This window comes from Protopterus annectens, chromosome 3.part1, assembly GCF_019279795.1.
Source record: "Protopterus annectens isolate FY-2018-M chromosome 3.part1, PAN1.0, whole genome shotgun sequence".
Lineage (NCBI taxonomy): Eukaryota > Metazoa > Chordata > Ceratodontiformes > Protopteridae > Protopterus > Protopterus annectens.
The window spans coordinates 220,276,430-220,296,889 of record NC_056732.1 but is presented as its reverse complement, the minus strand read 5'-3'; the positions used below and the strand labels follow the sequence as shown (position 1 = coordinate 220,296,889).

The window sequence follows — 20,460 nt, the reverse complement described above, 5'->3', positions numbered from 1 at the left end:
TTCTTAAGGAGAAGCTCTAATCCAGACCACCATGGATGGTGTTGCTGTCCAGGTCTTTGAGAAGTTTGACCAAATATGATGTCGACAAAATGATGAGAAAATTTCTCAGGATTCAGATACTGCTTGGGGTTCTCTTGCTACAGTGCTCTGGGAACATAACAAATGTCCATCTACCCTCCTTTATGTTCTTTTTTAGTACAGGTTCATCCATAGGTGCTGGTAGCTTCAGATCCGATCTTCCCTGGAACATCTTTGTCAGAATCAATAGTTCAGGTAACTTCAATGCTGACTGGTTCCTTTCTTCTTTGGGGTCTGACATGTTCAGATCTGCTTGGAACCAAAACTTCAGTGTCAAAGCTCAGGGGAGGGGTCTACCCCAAAGTTGTTGGAGATATCCCTTTCCCTCAGAGCTTTGGCATTAAATAGCTTAGTTCCAAGATCAGCCTCTGGATCAAGAAACATTAATTCCAAGGTTTCCATTTGTTCCAAGATCAGGAGGGAGCCTACTGAGCTAGTGGCTTCTTTGCTTTTCAAGGATTTCCATCAAGTGCTATTGATGCTGAAGGATGAGGTCCTGTCTTCAAAGTCAGTGCCATCCGAACCCCAGCTTGGATCAGCTTCTATTCCTCATCCTTCTGTCAGAGACCATCATTCCCCAAAGGCTTCCAAGGTTTTCAGCTGTGTTATATCCCATTTTGATTCTGAACCCTCTGATATTACCTTTCAGATGGTTCATAGAAAACAGACATGCAAACAGAAACACCTAGACCTGAATCTGTCATAGAAAACACTGGTTTGGATGAGGGTTATGAATCCCCAATATCCTCCTCTGAGGACTTAACATTTGGTGAGATTTTGGAATTGGAGAAACAGAGATGGAGGTGGTCCAGAGTTAGCTGTTCTTCTGATGAATCTGTGTTCCTGGAAGCTTTTGGTTCCAGCTCATCTTCCTCCTGGGTGGTAACATCCGTTGATCCACTTTTTAACCTGATGGTTCAACAGGCATGGAGGGACCCTGACATGGTAGAGCCTATCCAAAAGAATACAGACAAAATTCTCTCTGCCACCACAGACAGGAAACATTGGAGCAAGGGTCCTCCAATAGATTTGATGGTTGTAGCACCGACCTCAAAAAATTAACTATCCAAAGAGAGTTCATCAGTCCATCCCCCTAATAGTGAGTCTAGGGCAGTAGACCACTTTGGAAAATGGACTTGTGCTTCAGCGACCTTTACTGTCAGGGTGCTGAACCATCTAGCTCGTGCTACCAGATTTCAGAGAGACTTGATAAGGAAATGTTCAAGTCTCTCTCAGAGGTATTACCAGTGGATGTCCAGAAGACAGTGGAATCACAGCTGTCCACCCTTTAAACTTAATCAAATATAGCCATGCAACTTCTATTAAACACAGATGATGGTACAGCTAGGGCTGCAGACACCAGCATTGCCATTCACCAGCATGGTTGGATACGTCTCTGCAACTTTTCTGAAAGCTTCAGGACATCCTTCATTAGCATTCCTTTTGATGGGTGAACTCTATTTGGGCCCAAAATTAAAGAAGCACTCAGTAGACGTCAGCAAGATGGTAAGACTCTCTCTGCAGTAGACATCCAATTCTCCATGCCCCAGAGATTTTACTCTAGGAATCAGTGGGCTGAAAAAAGAATGTGATTCAGGAAATCACAGAGTCCTTATCAGAAGACTCCTGGAGATGGACTCCCTTGTGGCAGAGGAGGAGGAGGCAATAATAATAATAATGGACATCACCCTAGGGGCATGGGCAGACCACAGATTCAGGGTTTTCATGGACCATTCCTCAAAGTCCTTTCAGCATCCCTGTTGCACTCTGGAGGCAGTCTGGGGACACTTATCTTTGCACCGACAAACCCGGCAAAACATAACCATAGATTCATGGTTGTTAAACATTATCTCCAGAGGTTACTCTCTACCATTTTCCATTTCCTCTGTCAAAAAGGAAAGAATTCCCCGATGTCCCATGCAGTCAGTGGGAACTTACAGCAGTAAAGATTTCCAAGCCACTAGGAAAAGTCATCCAACCGGTCCCCACAGACCAGATAGAATGTGGAGTCTACTTGTGGTTATTTTTAGTACCCAAGAAATGAGGGGACCTCAGGCCCATTTTAGACCTGAGTCAGTTGAATCGTTATGTCAAACAGACAAAATTCCATATGGTCATGCTACAGTCTATTTTGCTTCTGCTGAGACATGATGACTGGATGTGCTTGATATAAGGACACATATTATCATGTGAAGATAGAGAACCGTTCAAGAAGATTTTTTCCTTTTCCGTCTGGGAGCCAACCACTGTCAGTTCAGAGCCCCGCCTTATGGACTCATCTCAGCACCCCCCCCAGGTGTTTTCCAAAGTCATGGTTTTAAGAGCAGTGCACTTCTGCCTGCTAGAGATCCATATTTTCCCACATCTCAACAATTGGCTCCTCGCAGCTACAACCGACAGTCTCTTATCACACCACCAGGACCTTTTTCCTCCGAATATAGCAGGAGCTAGGGATCACTGCCAACATTCCCAAGAAACAGCTTATACCTTCTCAACAGGTAGAATTTATAGATGCCACCTGGACATGACCTTACAGGTTGCCCACTTTCCAATGTCCAGCGTTCTTTTCTCTTTGTTTCCCTGCCATACAAGTTCTTCACCACCCAAGGCTGATCCTTCAACTTTTGGGTCTTTTGGCACCCACAGTTCTCATGATCCCTCATGACAGATACTAAAAGGGATTTAATGGTACAGTGGTCTCAAAGAATCCATCCACTCCACGCCAAAATAAAATTGACTCAGATCTGCAGATGGCATATATCTTGGTGGATAATGTCTCCTTCAGTGATGAACAGAAGTCCATTCCAAACAACTTCCCCAGTGGCAATTGTGACAATGGAAAGTTCCCTTCTAGGGTGAAGGACATTACAAAGGAAAGATGGTTCAGAGCACATGATCACACATAAAGGGAAATCATCACATCAGTTCCCTGGAGATTAAGCTGTCCTACCATTGCAGGCCTTTCAGGACAGTGTCCCCAGAGGTCTGATTAAGTATAGACAATATGTCAGTGGTCTGGTAAATCAGCAAACATGCCGTGAAGCCATGAGAGTCTGACAAAGGGAGATGTCTTCACACTGTTCTCTTGTAGCAATGCATATCCCAGGGTCATCCAGTATTCTAGCAGACAAATTGAGCAGGCCTCAAGAGTACTCCCTCAATCCAACAGTAATGAACTTGATCTTCAGTCACTGGGGCCAGCCCTGCTGTGATCTTATTGCATCTCATCTAAACCACAAGTGGAGTAGCTACTTTGCCTTGATTCCTCCACAGGGACAGTCACCAAGGAATGTTCAGGTCCACAAATAACTCCAGGGTCTCCACTATGCCTTTCCCCCATTGCCCATAATGAACACATTTGTACAGAAAGTAAGAACATGCACTGCCAGAGTTATCCTCATTGCCCCCTTCTGTCATCAGCAGACATGTTTTTTATTCCTGTCGCCTGGTCTAGTACATCATTCCTGGAAACTGGATCAATATCCAGATCTTTTGTCTTGCTTATCCGGGCTCACTCCCCCAGATCAGAAAGCCATGAACTCAAAAACACTTGGTTCCTTAAATTCTAGTGGTAGCCAAAGCTGCCAGATTTCCCCCTCAGTTGTTATGGTATTAGCCTCAAAAAACATGCCACCACTAAGGTGTACCATAGCAGATGGAAAATATTTGGTCTAGACCCCTTTTTGGCACCTGTTTTCTTCATTTCAGAGTATTATCAGAACTTTTTCTCAATGGATCTAGCCACTCTATCAGGGTACAGCTGACAGCCACCTCTAATTTTCACATTGGCCAGAACAACTCTTCTAATGCTTTGTTGAAGATTTCCAAAGCCTTTTTAAAGGGACTTTCCTTCCTTGGCCTTCAATCAGAGAGCCTGCCTCCTTGGGACATAACTATCATGTCACAAGCATTAACTCAACTGCCATTTGAGCCAGCAGCTACAGTGGATTTGAAATTTCTATTCTGGGAAACAATATTTGTGGTCACTCTCCCTTCAGTTAAGCATATATTAGAGATGCAAGCACTTTCCTTGTAGACCTCTTTACCTAGTTTTTTATAAGGATAGGGTTTCACAGCGATTTAATGTTTCTTTCCTACCCAAGGTGGCATCCAAAGCTAATCTGAATTAGGCTATAAATCTACCAGTCTTTATTCCATGATTTTCTAATAAAGGAGAGTACATGCTTCATTTGCTGGACATCCATCGTCAATTCAGATTCTGTCTTCATAGAACTAAGCCTTTCAGGAAGTCTGATCAACTTTTTGTGACATTATCCAGACAAAAACTGGGCAAAGTATTCCCTAAGATGACTTTGTCTAAATGGTTATCAGATTGTATTACCTTTGTGTACAAAAAAGGGTTTATCCTTACAGTCTAAGCCAAAAAGTCGTTCCACAAGGGCTGTGGCCACATCTGCAGCCTTTAATAGCAAACTTCCTACTGATGATATCTGTTCAGCTGTTACTTAGTCAACAGTTCATACATTTGTGTTATATTAAAAGCTGGATGAACAATCCAGCTCTTGCTCATCCTTTGGCACCACCATTCTTAGCAATATTCTTCCTTGATTCCAGCCGGGACTATATGCTTGAGAATCTGTCCCACAGTTGAATCAGGTGAAAATAGACAACACTGGATGCAAAGTTTATGTACTTACATTAATGATAGATCCATATTGTCTGATTTTCATCCGGTTCAACATCACTCCTACCTTCTCCCTGCCAAAATTGTCACTAATTAGACTCTGAAGACCAATTAGTCTTGCCATTCCCTGTCAATAAGCAGTCACCACTGCCTGTGATCTATTGCCATGTCATGACCTGGCTCATATCATTTAGAAACTGGTCAGAATAGCATTCCCTTTTTCACTAAGAGTAATGATTTTGTTGACACGTTCAGATATATTATTCATCGAGGGCAAAACTCAATCTGAGGTAGCAGGGTAGAGACCAGGGAATTATGGGTAGGGGAGGAGTCAGAACCCTGGAACTGAAAAGTTTCAAGATCAGTGCAAAGGTCAGATCCGACAACCAACAGTTGAGCCAAATGAAAATCAGACAACATGGCTCTATCATTATGGTAAGTGCATAACTTTTGTTTGCCCACTGCACTGGATTGCAAATTGGCTATCTGACAGATCCCAGGTTGTGAAAATTACTGGCACCCTCTATGAATGTAAAATTGTAACAAGTGGTAGACCACTGGGATCAATGCCAGAACCTCTCCTATTTGGCATTTATTTTGCAGACATCCAGTCCAATATCCCAGAAGTGTGGTGATGTCTGCAAAATCGGCAATGTTATCCACTCATCCATTGATACTACACAGCTCTAGCAAGTGCTAGAATATGTATATACCTGTTGTACTGAAAACAGTCTCAAATTAAATACAAAAAAGTTCATCTTAGTAGGTTTGGTAAAAAATCTGTTCCCACCTCATATGTTTTAAAGGGTACTCTTTTTCAGATAGGTGTGGTTATAAGAGACCTGGGTACTTATGTGGACAACTCTCTCATTTCATCATGTTTCCACCATAGTCAGGAAATCCTTCTATCTGGCCCAGTTTCTCCAAGGAATATCAAGATCCAAAGAAGTCACCCAGCCACTGTATTCTTTCCTTAACACTGAATACAGTCCCCCCTTTGGTAGATTTTAATCAAAGTATATTGTCTAACTAGAAAGGCCCCAAAGATTCCTTATCAAGAAAATCAAAGGCTTAAAATCTTTCTTCTGTACTGACAGATTAACGTAACTTTCAGCTGTCCACCTTCAGAGGCAGTCGGGAAGATTATCTCTCGTACCCAAAAGCCTGGCTTTTCTTTTTTTCCAAAGAAAACAGGGGACTGGATCTCAGCAACAACAACAACAAAAAAGAAAAGAAAAAGAAATTTCGGTCACGTGCAGTCAGTCTGCCCTTTCTGGGGCCCAGGACACTACTGGATGTGCTCCCATAGATCTCAGGATGCGTACTATCACATCAAAGTGACAGGCGATCCAGGAGATTTCTCTTTCGCTCAGGCTAGGGGCCAGTCATTTTCAGTTCAGGGCCCCCCTGCCCTTTGGTCTCACTACAGCCCCCAGTGTTCACTAAATGCAAGGGGGGATTCCAGGTGTTTTCCTTATTTAGGCGACTGGCTCCTGACTGCCGTCTGTCTTGTCTTGTCAAATATATTACTTTTATAGCAAGATTAGACACAGTCAGTCTGTCAGTCAGCCACTCACAGAACAAAGCAGAGCAGACATTCACAAACAGGTTTTTCTCTTAGTTCTTCACCCTCTTCCCCTACCAGGTCATCCCTTGTATGCCCCCCCTTCCACTGATACCCTCAGCTGATGGGAAAGCCATTGCTCTGAAGGCCTTAATGATCCTCTCATTGCCCCTTATTGGCCTCGACAAGTTTGGTTTCCATCAATCGGCGTCATTGCACCTTTCTCTTTCTTCTGAACCAGCGTGGTTTCTCCAAATCCAACAGCTAGTAGTTTCCTCTTAATATCTCACTCAGTTAGAGATATTTTGATACCATCTTTTTTGCCTAAAGTGGCCTCTCAAACAAACCTGAATCAAACTATTGATCTTCCAGTTTTTGCATCTCTAGTGTCTCCCAGTCTCTAAAGTGTCACAACAATTGCCCTCTAAGCCTAGAGCTCTTCTACAAGGGCATTAGCCACATCCATAGCCTTTCAGGATAGGCTTCCTATTGATTCTATTTGTTCAGCAGCAACTTGCTTCACCTCATACCTTCATTTCTCATTACAAGTTGGTTTCTCTTTTGTCTTCTCTCCCTCCCTCTCCTTCCCCCTTCCCCTAGCAGACCTAGAGGAGAGATTTTTGTGACCTCTCTCCCTTCTCCCACTCTTTTTTTTTACTACCTATATTTTTCTCTCTTAGGTTTAAGTGTCACCACAGTCAGCCCTATAGAGAGGTGATTACACCTTCTCCATGTTATGGTAGGTACATAACTTCTTATTATAGTCAGTAGCTTGCAAGCTACTCAGAGGTGGCCTGTTTCTTGTTTTTCGAGCTATGAAAGACCTAATCATATTTCACCTTCTCTTTTTTTGCAAAATCAGTGGCTCTACAAAAGCCTGCACAGGGGACCTCAGTCTACACCAACAAATAAACAAGACTCCATGGAGAGTACTTAGCTCAATATATTCCCAGTCTGTGGACTACATTAACACTACAGATCAAACAAAGTACTGGTTTGACTACCTTTAAAGCTAATATTGATGATTGGATGGATAGATGCAAATTTATGCTGGGATTATCACATCCTTGCTCAATTCTCTTGCAGATCACTAAAGCCAATAACTCTGCTGGTGAAGCACTATTCTCTTGCACCATAGCCAAATTATGGAACTCCCTCCCACCCACAATTACCTCCATACCATCGTGCTCCCACTTCAAAACATTGCTAAAAGCACAACTAAAAACATGCTGGCTATGCCCTTGCAATTCCCACTCTAATATCACCCACCCCATCCAACCACTACCTTTCTTTCCACTCCATTAACTACCTTGATTATAGCAAGCTCAGATGCTCATAAGCCTAGTACTTATTATACAGCAGGAACTTCTTATTGTAACATTTGTTAATATCTGTTATGTACTTCACAGATAAAGATTCTAGTTGTCTACTGATGTACTATGTTCTTCATCTGTAAATATGTTGTAAGTAATTGCTATGTTAAATTGTTAATTGCTATGTAATCCAGTGTTACTACTGTCTGTTTATTTTAACTGTGGAGCCTTTCTCCCTGGGCCTCCACTGAAAATGGACCTACATCCAGTCGGACACTCCCGGTCAACAAATGTAAATAAATAAATAAATAAAAAATTTGGGCAGTGAGCACTATAAAGTATTTTAAAAAAGGAGGTAGAAATGCTTGTGTGTCTTCTTAAAGGTGTATATAGCTAGGCATCTTATGGTCCTTGTGATTACTTACCTGATATTGCTCCTAAGATCCTATTTTCCTAATCTGTTAACTGCAAATATTGTAAAAGTTTGTAGCCGATTCTGTATGAAGTGTCTGAGAACATAAAATGTACGTATACCTAAAAAGCAGGCTCTAACTACAAGGGCACTGCCACGTCGGGCATAAATAAAGACATTAACCTTTCAAACATGGTTTAAAAGTCTACAATAGAAAATGTATGACATCAAATTTAAGTACATACTGTAATGCTGGCAAAAGGTAGTGAGTTTAGTTTATTTATATATTAATTTATTTTTTATTTTAGATTCTCAAAATGGAACTCCTTCTTGGGAAAACATGTGAGGAAAGCAAAAAGTTAGCAGAAGATAAGGTTAAAAGTCAAGTAGACAATCTAAACTACAAGGTAAAAAGAAATTCTGGTAGTTAATGCATTACTGAACATGTAAAAGTAATTTGCATAAGTGTTTTTTTGTGATTCACTCGCTGTTTTCAACATTCCTGTTTCACCCATCCAGAGTTCCAAAACACCAGACCAGGTGAAAACAAATATTCAGCCTTCCCTCAAAGTCACCTTTCAGAACAGTGCTGCCTGTCATTGTGGTTCACCTTTAATTACACATTATTATCTGGGATTCAGAAAGTTAAGGTGTATGTTTATATATTGGATAGTAACAAGTGAAATGGACATCTACACATCTAGTCTTTCTGTGATGTCAGATCACCTGTCTGCATACCATGCATTGGCAACAGCAAATCCACCCCAACTCCTGCCAAGTACAACCACTTTTCTTAAGCAAAAATCTTCTGATTCAAAATATTTTTCAGTGATCTGGCCACCACAGATTAGAATCCATTTTTTCATCGAAGAATCAGTTTCCTGTGCCACACCGCTTTTCATTCAGCACATAATCTTTTTCTCAGTCACACTACAAAATTTGTAGCAAAATACTAAATTGCTTACAACTGACCCCATTCACAGCTTAAAAGTGAGAACCTGGAACATCTTTAAAAAGTCAAAGAAACTTGTAAAAATATTTAAAAGGCAAATAAACATCAGCTACTGCAAGTGCCTATAAATTAAATTAACTGATGCAAACATTTCAGTAACATATCATCATTTGACTCGGTCAGTTTTCTGTCAGGCACAATACTGTATGATGCTGTTGAGGGAATCACTGGCTTACTATGATGTTGACTTTGCAGTTCTGAGCAATAAGCTGAAAGTGCACAGTGTCTGACAGATATAAATAGGGAATCTCTGTTTTTCCCAAAAGTACAGTAAACGTGTAGCTGATTCTTTTAAGTAGCAGTATGCTCCTGAGTGGGTGTTTAACGGCTTTACTTTCTTTGAAGAAAGCTTAAAGGCCATTTTGAACAGAACCAAGATGCTATCCTCCAAAAAAAGGAAGCCAATCTGGTGGTCTTCTGCCATAAACAAACTCTACAACAGAAGAAAGAAACTGTTGCAAAAAAGAGTAAAATCCCACGATTGGAGGAACTCCCTGGTCAGCCTTAGTAAGAAGCTGAGATCCGTTTTTTTTTTCAAAGATGGCCGCCATCCTTTAAACACTGCAAAACTACAGCTCTTCAGATACCAGAAATAAAAATTAACCCTGCGGAGTTATCATAAGATCTAATACACTAATTGGCAACAATAACTAAAGTGCTAGGATCTATCTTCGCTTCTGAGAGGAAAAAATAGAGAAAAAATAGTTTGTAACAACAGGATTGGAACCGATGGTCAGTCTGACTCTGAACAGAGCAACAAACAAAGGAATTATATATCTCTCAGCTGAAACCTTACTCCTGGAATAAAAACACTTACAGTCTATCAAAATGTCAAAGGAAGACAAGAATATGGAAACCACAACTTCTAAAACTAAACTATCAGCCTTGCAATCTCCAGAAAAAAAGACAGAGAACAGTTACACAAAGGGAGACTGCAAAAACAGGAATAACAAATAAACCAGATCAACCGGTCAGCATGGAGGAAATTAAATCAGCATTATTACCTATTCAAGAAGCCTTAAAAGATTTATCAACTCAAATGTTTACGTTTAGTGCCACATGTAATCAGATTTTGGAAAGGATGGATAAATCTGAAACCAGAATAGCTGAAAATGAAGATAAAATAATACTGCAAAAAACAGACTCTCATGACACAGACATTCAAACCATGCAAAATAAAATATTAGACCTGGAAGCAAGATCCAGACGAAATAATATAATAATTAGAGGAATCCCAGAAGCAATTCAATACAGTGATCTTAATGCTACCATAATACAAATACTTGAAACACTGTTCAAAGACTCTGATAGTGTTAAACAGATTGTTATAGAAAGAGCACATAGAGCAATCAGAGAATCATTTGCTTCAAATGCACCTAGACCAGTCTATGCCAAAATACTGAATTACCAAGATGCAAGCAAAATACTTCTAACTATCAAAAAGAATGGTGGATTTATCATGTGGCAAAATAATAAAATTTCCATGACACAGGACTTACCAATACAAATAAGGTAATCCAGGCAAATGCTAGCTCCATACTGCAAGTTTTTGATTGAAAAAAACATCAGATTTTAAATGAAGTTTCCTAATACTTTAATTTTCACAGTGGATGGTATTAAATACTCAATAAACACTAAAAAAGAAGCAAAACCTACCTTTTTGAAGCTTTTCAAAGCACTGCCACCTTCAGAAGTTTGATCAATGCATCCAGGCTTGTTTTTCAGCATCACACAGACTGGGACTCCATAACTACGACGATCCGAGGCTTTATAACTCTTTGTTTGTTCTTTTCTTTTTACCAGGCCCTGGGAAACACTTGATTACCTCTTATCTCGAAGTTCTAGCGTGTCCACAAGGCTTTTCCGAGGATTTATGGCTTCAACGAGTGTAAACAAACCACGAAGTAGCAGGAAGTCCTTTGGAGGATGCAGGGGGACTGATTTCAACGAATTGGTTCCCCCATCGCGAATTTGAAATGAATAAAACAAGCTCAGCAAGCAGGAAGGACTACAGGGAAGTTGTAGAAACTGTTTGAATCAAAAAATGAAGCTTCCTGGACTTGTTTGGAGGGTAAATGACTTCAGTGTGATATGTGGGAATGTACAGCTGTACAGGTAGGAAATGCTAGTGTGAATGGACTGATTAAAATAGAAGGGATATTACATTGTGTAATGATAGATTATAGTAATTATGTCTCTCTTTCTTTTTTTTCTTTTTTCTCTTTTAGATAGGTTTTTTTTTCACTTTTAATTAGGGAAATGTATGTGTATGCTTTGTTCAATAGAATAACAGGATGGTGTTAGTATAACAAATAACAAATGTTATGAAAAACTGTGAACTTGAAATGTTTAAAATGACACATTTAGTTTTTTCTTCTCTATAGTATTTGTAAGTGTACTTTATATGGACACAATTATTTAGCCAAATGCTCTCTGTATTACAGTTTTTAGTGTTACTTAAAGTATTTTACAAGTTTTGGCAGACTGTTACCTTTGAAGGAAGACAATTATCTAAAGCAGTTAGAACATTTAAATAAAATAAGGTTATGATTGTCTAGCAATGTTTAACAACTGTTTGCTTTCTCTAGGAATTAACAACTAATACTGTATAGGATAAGAAGTTAAAATCTATAATTGTTACTGCTGATTACCAATATTGTGAGGTATTAGCTAAACTGGATTTTCATACATTAATTAGTAAATATGTTTGATTATATAAAATATGTCCAGAGCTGTAGTTAGGTTGTTAGTAGTGTTTATTAGGGAATGTTTGGATTAAGCTTTGTAGATTTAGAAATAGTGGTTGTAGGTTTTTTTGCATGAGGTTTTTGTATTAGTTTGTAGAGTTAGAAATTTAGATAACCAGAGATATTCAAGGATTGTGAAAAACCTATGTACATCCTGGTCCAGAGGAATAGTGGATAAGCACTGGGTAGGGATGGGATGTCAGATTTGCTTCCAAATAATCTTATGATATGTTAATATACTGTAATCTAAGGCTGTCTCTTAATAGTAGGAATAGGAATACATTTTTGAAAAGCTTCATATGTGGATAATTGAATCTTGGAATGTTAAAGGACTCCAGAACGTGAAAAAAAGGAAGCTATTTTTACACCTGTTTTTTCAATCAAAAGCAGACTTTATTTCACTACAAGAAACTCATATGACTAATGATCAGTGGGATATACTGAAGGTTAAGAAATGGATTAGGGAGATAGTGGCGGCGGAAGGGACAACAAACAGTGCAGGGGTGGCAATTATAATTAAAAACCGATACCATGAGAAAATATTGGATGTCAAAGTAGATAAAGGGGGACGGTGGTGTTTAGTGGTTCTGATATCCAAGTTCTATGATAAACCCATATTACTTTTGAATATATACACCCCTTCCACTAATCAGCACCATTTTATAACTTCACTTTACTCCATTTTACAACAATACAACAACTGTTATATATTAATGGGAGGTGATTGGAATTCGTATCAAGATCCCAAGTTAGATAAATTCGGTTCATCTAAAGCTTTTAATAAACAGGCAATGATAGCATTGAAGGAATTAAAAACTGATTTTAAACTATATGACCCATTTAAACATATACACACACATGGGAAAGCAGAGAATTTTACCTTTTACTCAAGTTGCCACAAAATGTGGTCGAGAATTGATTTTTTCTTGATTTCAGAAGTATTGATTTCTGCTGACCCATGTGTTACTACCCAAGCTCGACAATTATCGGACCATTCAAAGATCACATTAACACTAAACAATAATAATATGAGTAATAGGAGACTTCGAGGATACAATTGGTCTTTAAATCCATATTTACTGAGGAAAGATGACATATTGAAAGAAGTTAAAGAGACACTTAAACAGTTACTCCATAACCTTCTTAAAAACAGACACCCTGTTGATATAGAATGGGCTACAACTAAAGCCCAAATAAGAGGGATTTTTCTTCAGAAAGCTACTTACTATAAAAAAATGCAAAATAAGGAACTACAGGAACTGGAAACCAAAATTAAATCACTAGACCAGGAGTTAATGAGGAATTACAATAAACAAACAGAAATAGACTTATTAAAGTGTCAAAAGGAATTGTTTTTATTACATAATAGTAAACTATCATTTTATGAACAGAGAAATCTAGTAAAATACGCAAATCATATTCAGACTCCCTCAAAAGCACTAGCACGCATTATTAACCAAACTAAATCAACATTATTAATATCAGAAATATATTATAATAATAGAACATATACTAATAAGGCAGACATCATGAATACTTTTGAAATAATATTTAATCAGATTTATGGTGATCAACAGACACCTTTACCAGAAAAAGTTAGGAAAGATTTCTTACAGAAGATCACATTCCCGAATATTGATATTGAGTCCCATAGGGATTTAATTAAACCGATTTCAGCGGAGGAGGTAACGGAGATAATTAAGAAGTTGAAACCACATAAAGCCCCAGGGCCGGATGGATTGACCGCTGAATTCTACAAACTTTTAATGAGATTCTGAGTAGAATACTTTCACAAACATTCAATTACATAATCCAAAATAAAATTAATGATCCCCACTTTAATGCTTCAAAGACAATTTTGATACCGAAAGAAAAAGGTGATTCTAAAAACCCAGATAATTACAGACCCATTTCACTCTTAAACATAGATATGAAAATTATGACATCCATCCTGGCAAATAGGCTGAAAAGGGTCACAAATGTAATAGTATCAGAGGAACAGGCTGGGTTTATGGATGGGAGACAGACCACTGATAATACACTAACGCTTCACACATTAATTTCCTTTGCCAAACACAAAAATCTCAATATTTATGCACTTATAATTGATGCACAGAAAGCATTTGACAGAGTTAACTTGGTATATCTATTTGACATGTTATCATACTTTAATATACCTCAGGATTTCATTTTAACATTAAGGAAAATATATAATAATGCATATACAAACGTATTTATCAATCAAGAATGCTCTAAAAGAATACAAATTAAAAATGGTACCCGACAAGGGTGCCCATTATCTCCTATTTTATTTAATCTTTATTTGGAACCATTATTTCTACACCTTAAACAAAATGTTTTTTACAATCCCCCAATATTATATGGTATGAAGATAAACATGTCTGCTTTCGCAGATGATTTAAATATATACTGTACCACACCTGTGTCAGATACCGAGAAAATATTAAAAGCAGTAGAAGACTTTGAGAAAATCTCTAATTATAAACTTAATTTTAAGAAATCCAAAATATTCCCATTAAAGACACCTACACCCTTTTCATTGTTACCATTGATAGGACAGGTAATGAAGGAAGAAAGAACAAAATATCTGGGCATTATATTTTCAACTGATAATAGAGATTTTTTTATAAATAATGTTAAGTCAACTTGGGATCGGATAACATTGGACTTGAAAAGATGGAGTAAACTGAAATTACCAATGATGGCAAGAACTGCAATTATCAAAATGAATGTTCTTCCCAGAATACTATATATACTTAGAGCTACACAACTTAGAATCACGAGGAAATTTTTTAAACAGCTTCATATAGGACTAGGGAGATTTATTTGGGAACCTAGGAAAACAAGGATAACATATGAGAAATTAATGACTCGAAAGAATAGGGGAGGTCTAGACTTACAAGATTTCGAAACTTATTATTTGGAAATTAATGCTAACAGAATTTTAAGGACGATTCACTTCGATAGAGGCAGTCTGAAATGGGCGCCCAAATGGTTGGTCTTAACTTAGACATGTAACTGGAGTGGGAATTAACTGTAAAGCTTTACCCTTTTTAAATAGGGGAACACTCAGTAAATATGACTTAATGGAACATATTAAAACCTATGTAATTTCAATTCAAAATCTTTTTACTTCATTAAATCTAATAAAGTATATGATGGTGTTTCAACCACTCCACAAGAACCCAAATTTAGTTATAGGGAATAAATTGATAGACTTACAGAAATTCCCTCTAATAAAGGATCTAATCATATTGGAAAAAACAAATGAAGCGAGATGGTGGTGAAACGCCAATAAGGAGAAGTAACAGCAATCACAACGATAACACAGCATCCAATATTCCAAAAATGTAAAAGTTCTTCGCACAAAAACACACCGCCAGCATATAGTAACTCCTTTATTGAACCAAAACGTGATTTACCTAGGTTTAACTTCATCAGAATACAAAATGCAATTAATGACTCTTGCTTAAATACAAAAGGCTTTACTAGTTAATTGCTTGATTAATTTTAAATTGCTCATAAAAAACATATTTAATTGATTGATTATCTCTTAAAGACACACAATAAAAACTGCTCCAGAAGATCATTCCCACAAGCCTATATTATGAATAAATAAATAAGTTGTAATACTAAGTAAAAATATGGTGCAATATTATTACTGTTATAACTGAATATGTATCAACTTGATTAAATATCTTAATTAAATACAATATATAAAATGCAATGTATTGTTCGCTACTCAGTTATATATAAATATATATATAAATGTAAAACATAAAAAAATATATATATATTTTAAATATATAAATGACACATAATGACAATACATGCCTTACCCTAATATAATATCCTAAATATAATAATGTGATAATGAATTCATTAAGTGTTCTGTCATCTATGTAAAGCTTATTGCATTGATAAAAACCCTGTCAACAACATAAATATACACTAATTTGCGAATTGTTAGTATAATCAAAGAATTGATATTTCTATGTCCCTTTTAATCTATTAATTTTTAATAAGGGTGTTATAGTGTGATATTCATTTAAACCAGGTAAGTTATACGAATCCAAAAGAATCTGCCATTTCAGTTCTTTCACGTCCAAGTCATATTGTGTAATTCTACCCTGCTGATCATATATAACTTGATTGATAATACAAAATTTAAATTTATGATCTACATGGTTAATAATATGCCTGGCCAAGGCATTTGTTGTTTTTAAATGTAAAAAAATGTAAAAGCAGTAGAAGACTTTGAGAAAATCTCTAATTATAAACTTAATTTTAAGAAATCCAAAATATTCCCATTAAAGACACCTACACCCTTTTCATTGTTACCATTGATAGGACAGGTAATGAAGGAAGAAAGAACAAAATATCTGGGCATTATATTTTCAACTGATAATAGAGATTTTTTTATAAATAATGTTAAGTCAACTTGGGATCGGATAACATTGGACTTGAAAAGATGGAGTAAACTGAAATTACCAATGATGGCAAGAACTGCAATTATCAAAATGAATGTTCTTCCCAGAATACTATATATACTTAGAGCTACACAACTTAGAATCACGAGGAAATTTTTTAAACAGCTTCATATAGGACTAGGGAGATTTATTTGGGAACCTAGGAAAACAAGGATAACATATGAGAAATTAATGACTCCAAAGAATAGGGGAGGTCGAAACTTATTATTTGGAAATTAATGCTAACAGAATTTTAAGGATGATTCACTTCGATAGAGGCAGTCTGAAATGGGCACCCAAATGGTTGGTCTTAACTTATAGACACGTAACTGGAGTGGGAATTAACTGTAAAGCTTTACCCTTTTTAAATAGGGGAACACTCAGTAAATATGACTTAATGGAACATATTAAAACCTATGTAATTTCAATTCAAAATCTTTTTACTTCATTAAATCTAATAAAGTATATGATGGTGTTTCAACCACTCCACAAGAACCCAAATTTAGTTATAGGGAATAAATTGATAGACTTACAGAAATTCCCTCTAATAAAGGATCTAATCATATTGGATTTCTACCCCTTGCTTGGGATATCAGTTCACGATATTTTAAGACAGAAAAGTCTTCCTATTTCATATCTAATTATCATGAGACAATTAAAAGATCTAGCTATAAACTATTTTAATAACTTTGAATTTAAAGAAGAGGAATTAAATATATGTCGCAATCTGTGGGAAGCTCTGTTACAAGAAAAAAATATATAACTATCTCATATAAACTGATAAAAGAGATGAAACATAATAAGCATATTCTCTTATCGAATTACTGGAGGGGAAAATTAATATTAGTTGAGGACAGCAAGATCTTGGAAGCATTTAAGCTAACATTTAAGTCAGTATCCCTCCAAAAATTACTATTCACACAATTGATGATATTTAACAATGCCTACTATACCCATCTTACTCTTCATAAATTTGACTCAAAAAAATTCTCCTAATTGTCCATACTGCATAGACCAGACAGCTGACCTGTTTCACATGTTCTGGAGTTGCAAATGCATTTTTAAACTTTGGAATAAAATTTCAGTTACAGAAAATGGGCTACCAACACTCAACACTCTCTTGGGAATTTATGATCCTACATATTCCCCCAGATAATTTAGATAAATCAAAAAGGATCATAATCATGAATATTTGTTTATTAATGAAACTATACATAGCTTCAAACTGGCTGAACCCGACCCAGACATCTTGGGAAAATTTCAGATCACTAGCAATAAGACATATATTAGCGCACAAATTGTTAATTAATGACCATAAGAAAAGCATACATAATGTTAAAATATGGGAGCAAATTTTTAATATTGTGCTGGCCTAGAGGTTCTTATCCACTATTACTTAGGATGTATATTTATAAGACAGATTCAGTCTTAGATTAGATATAGGTTGTAATAATAATACAGATTGATGGCTCTTTCATGTTATGTGTCCTTCTTAATAATTTCTGTTAATATACATTGTTTGTGTAACTTTTGGAAGCAATCTTGTACATATTGTATATACATAGTAGTGTGTAGTATGTAATTGAAAAATAATAAAAGACGGATTATTGAAAAAAAAAAAAAAGAAGAAGCTGAGATCCCTCATAAAATCCTCCAAAGCTAGTTATGAAAACAAAATTGCCACTGATTCTAAAGACAACCACAAAGCGTTCTATAGCTATGTCAAAAATCTCAATGGCAACGCTCAGATCTGCTCTGAGTTGCAGCACAATGACACTAAATATACAGAACCAACTGATATTGCCAACGTCCTGGCAGATAGGTTCAGTGCTAACTTTACCCCCCTCTCACCCCCTAAAGGACCCATCTTTATACTGGAAGAATGCAAAGTTCCTGTAATCACAGCTGCACAGGTAAAAACTTCACTCTCCAAAGCCAAGAACACAGCATCCATGGGACCTGACAACATCCCAGGCTGCCTTCTCCATGAACTACAGAATGGACTGGCACCCCACCTAAGTACCATGTTCAATCATAGCCTCACCTCAGGCTTTGTGCCCATTGAATGGCGCACCGTGACAGTTATCCCACTCCACAAAGGGGGGGCCACAACAGACCCTGGGAACTACCGCCCCATTAGCCTGATGAGCCTCGTCTGCAAGGCCATGGAACGTATCATCATGGAACTCATAAACAAAGACATTGGAGATCTCCAAACCCTGGACCCCACACAGTTTGGGTTTGTAAAAGGCAGATCATGTCTCCTAAACCTGATAGACTTCTTTGAAGTAGTCACCAAAGCCATAGATGAGGGTAAGGTGGTTCACACAGCCTATCTAGATCTCGCCAAGGTGTTCGACACCCTCCCCCACTCTGGAATTATAGATAAACTCACTAAACTAGATATAAATCCCTATGTCACAAGATGGGTTGCCAACTGGCTTACTGAAAGAGCTCACACTGTGAAAGTAGCAGACTCCAAATCAGACTTCAGACCAGTGACAAGTGGAGTACCACAGGGTTCAGTCCTCGGTCCTCTCCTGTTTGGTATCTACTTCTCTGAAGTACAGGCTAACACAGAAGGTCTTTGGCTAACTAAATTTGCAGATGACTGCAAACTAGGAGCCATAATTGAAACTCCTAACGATGTGAACATCCTACAAAAGGACCTCACTGAGATAGATGCCTGGTGTCAAAGACATGGTCTCAAGCTCAGTGCCAAAAAGTGCATTGTCATCCCCTTTGGTAAAAATTCTGTACCCATGAACTACCACATAGGCGGTAGTCTACTTAACACTGAATGTGTGATAAGAGACCTTGGGACACAGGTGGACAGTAGTCTCTCCTTTGATAATCACATCGCCAAAGTGGTCAGGAAATCCTTCTACATGGCACACCTCATCACAAAAGGTTTCTCATCCAGAAAAAAAGAGGTCATTGTTCCCCTCTACTCATCACTCATTAGACCCATTATAGAGTACAACGCCCCTTTTGGTATGTAACTCACAAGACATCTACAACAACTGGAAAGGCTGTAAAAATACCTCACAAATAGGATTACTGGCCTCAAACAGATGCCTTATGCAGACCATCTCAAAAAACGCCAGCTTTATTCCGTCGCATATTGCCTACTCAGAGGCGATCTCTGTCTAACATACAAAGCTATGTCAAACCCAGAGCTGTTGGACATGCTCCACTTAAAGAAATCCCAATCCCTCCGAGCTACACGCTCTAGGGACCTAAACCTTGTCACCACAATAAACAGAACATGCTGGAGGGATAGATTCCTGTCCCAGAGACTTCCCATACTCTGGAACAGACTACCTATCTGTGTCAAACAGCACTCCTCATTAGCATTCTTCAAGAAAAATCTTGATGATTGGATGGGTAATAGAAAATTCACCCCGGGGATCACTTCTGTGGTTCTGCTTGACAGGGGCACAGGAAAATAATTTTCTTGGGTGGCGAAAGCCAGGGTACATTTTTGGCTAGGCTTGTGTAGGCCCTATGGCCAATAGCCTAGTACCTACCTATGAACCTATGAACAGTTTGTTTTTATTCAGAATGGTGTTCACTGATCCTGAACCTGTGCTGCATGGAATAGTTGACTGTTACAAGTGTCTTCCTTAGCACTTTGTGTGTCTAAGCTCACAAACTTCTAAAACACCTTTCATATATTTTTTTCCCTAACATTGTCTCTTCCAGAGTTCAGTCCTATCACCTACATCACTGTCATTGAAACACATATAGCATTTAAATATAAAACACTAGGACATATTTTTTTTTTATTCACAAGCTTCTTAAAATTATGAACAGCCTTTCTTGTGCCTCCCATCATTCATTTTTGACATTACTTTTGTAGCTTTAATTATCTCACATGCCTGAAATATTTCCAATACTCCCCCATTCTTTAAACATGCATTTGTAAGTGCTAAATGTTGGCTTACACTGGAAATGTACTGCAGTACTGTTTTTGCAGTTTGCAATCTTATGAAGCCATTTTAGAACCATCATGGGTGGTGAAGCACAAGTAAACAAAATGCCATTAATCCATTTACTGTTCCTTGTATTGCTTGTATGTATGCATTTATGTAGTAATGTTTTACAGGTTGGCACCCACCTGCACCCACCACACCCTCTGCTAACCATATATACAAACTCTGAGATAGCACTACAGTGAGGACATTTCCCAGTCCCCA

The 20,460-nt window shown here is 37.6% G+C and overlaps 1 protein-coding gene across 5 annotated transcripts in view; it reads left to right on the top strand.

Annotated features, from left to right (window-relative positions):
• Window positions 1–20,460, top strand: part of LOC122798071 — a 1,004,738-nt gene that overhangs the window by 518,373 nt on the left and 465,905 nt on the right. For 4 of the 5 annotated variants that reach the window (XM_044066724.1, XM_044066726.1, XM_044066723.1 and 1 more), the window contains exon 5: window positions 8,321–8,419. The exons of the other annotated variant lie outside the window; for it this stretch is intronic. In XM_044066724.1, the coding sequence (XP_043922659.1) occupies window positions 8,321–8,419 (99 nt within the window). The remainder of the gene's footprint in view (window positions 1–8,320; window positions 8,420–20,460) is intronic. 5 annotated transcript variants of the gene reach the window in all.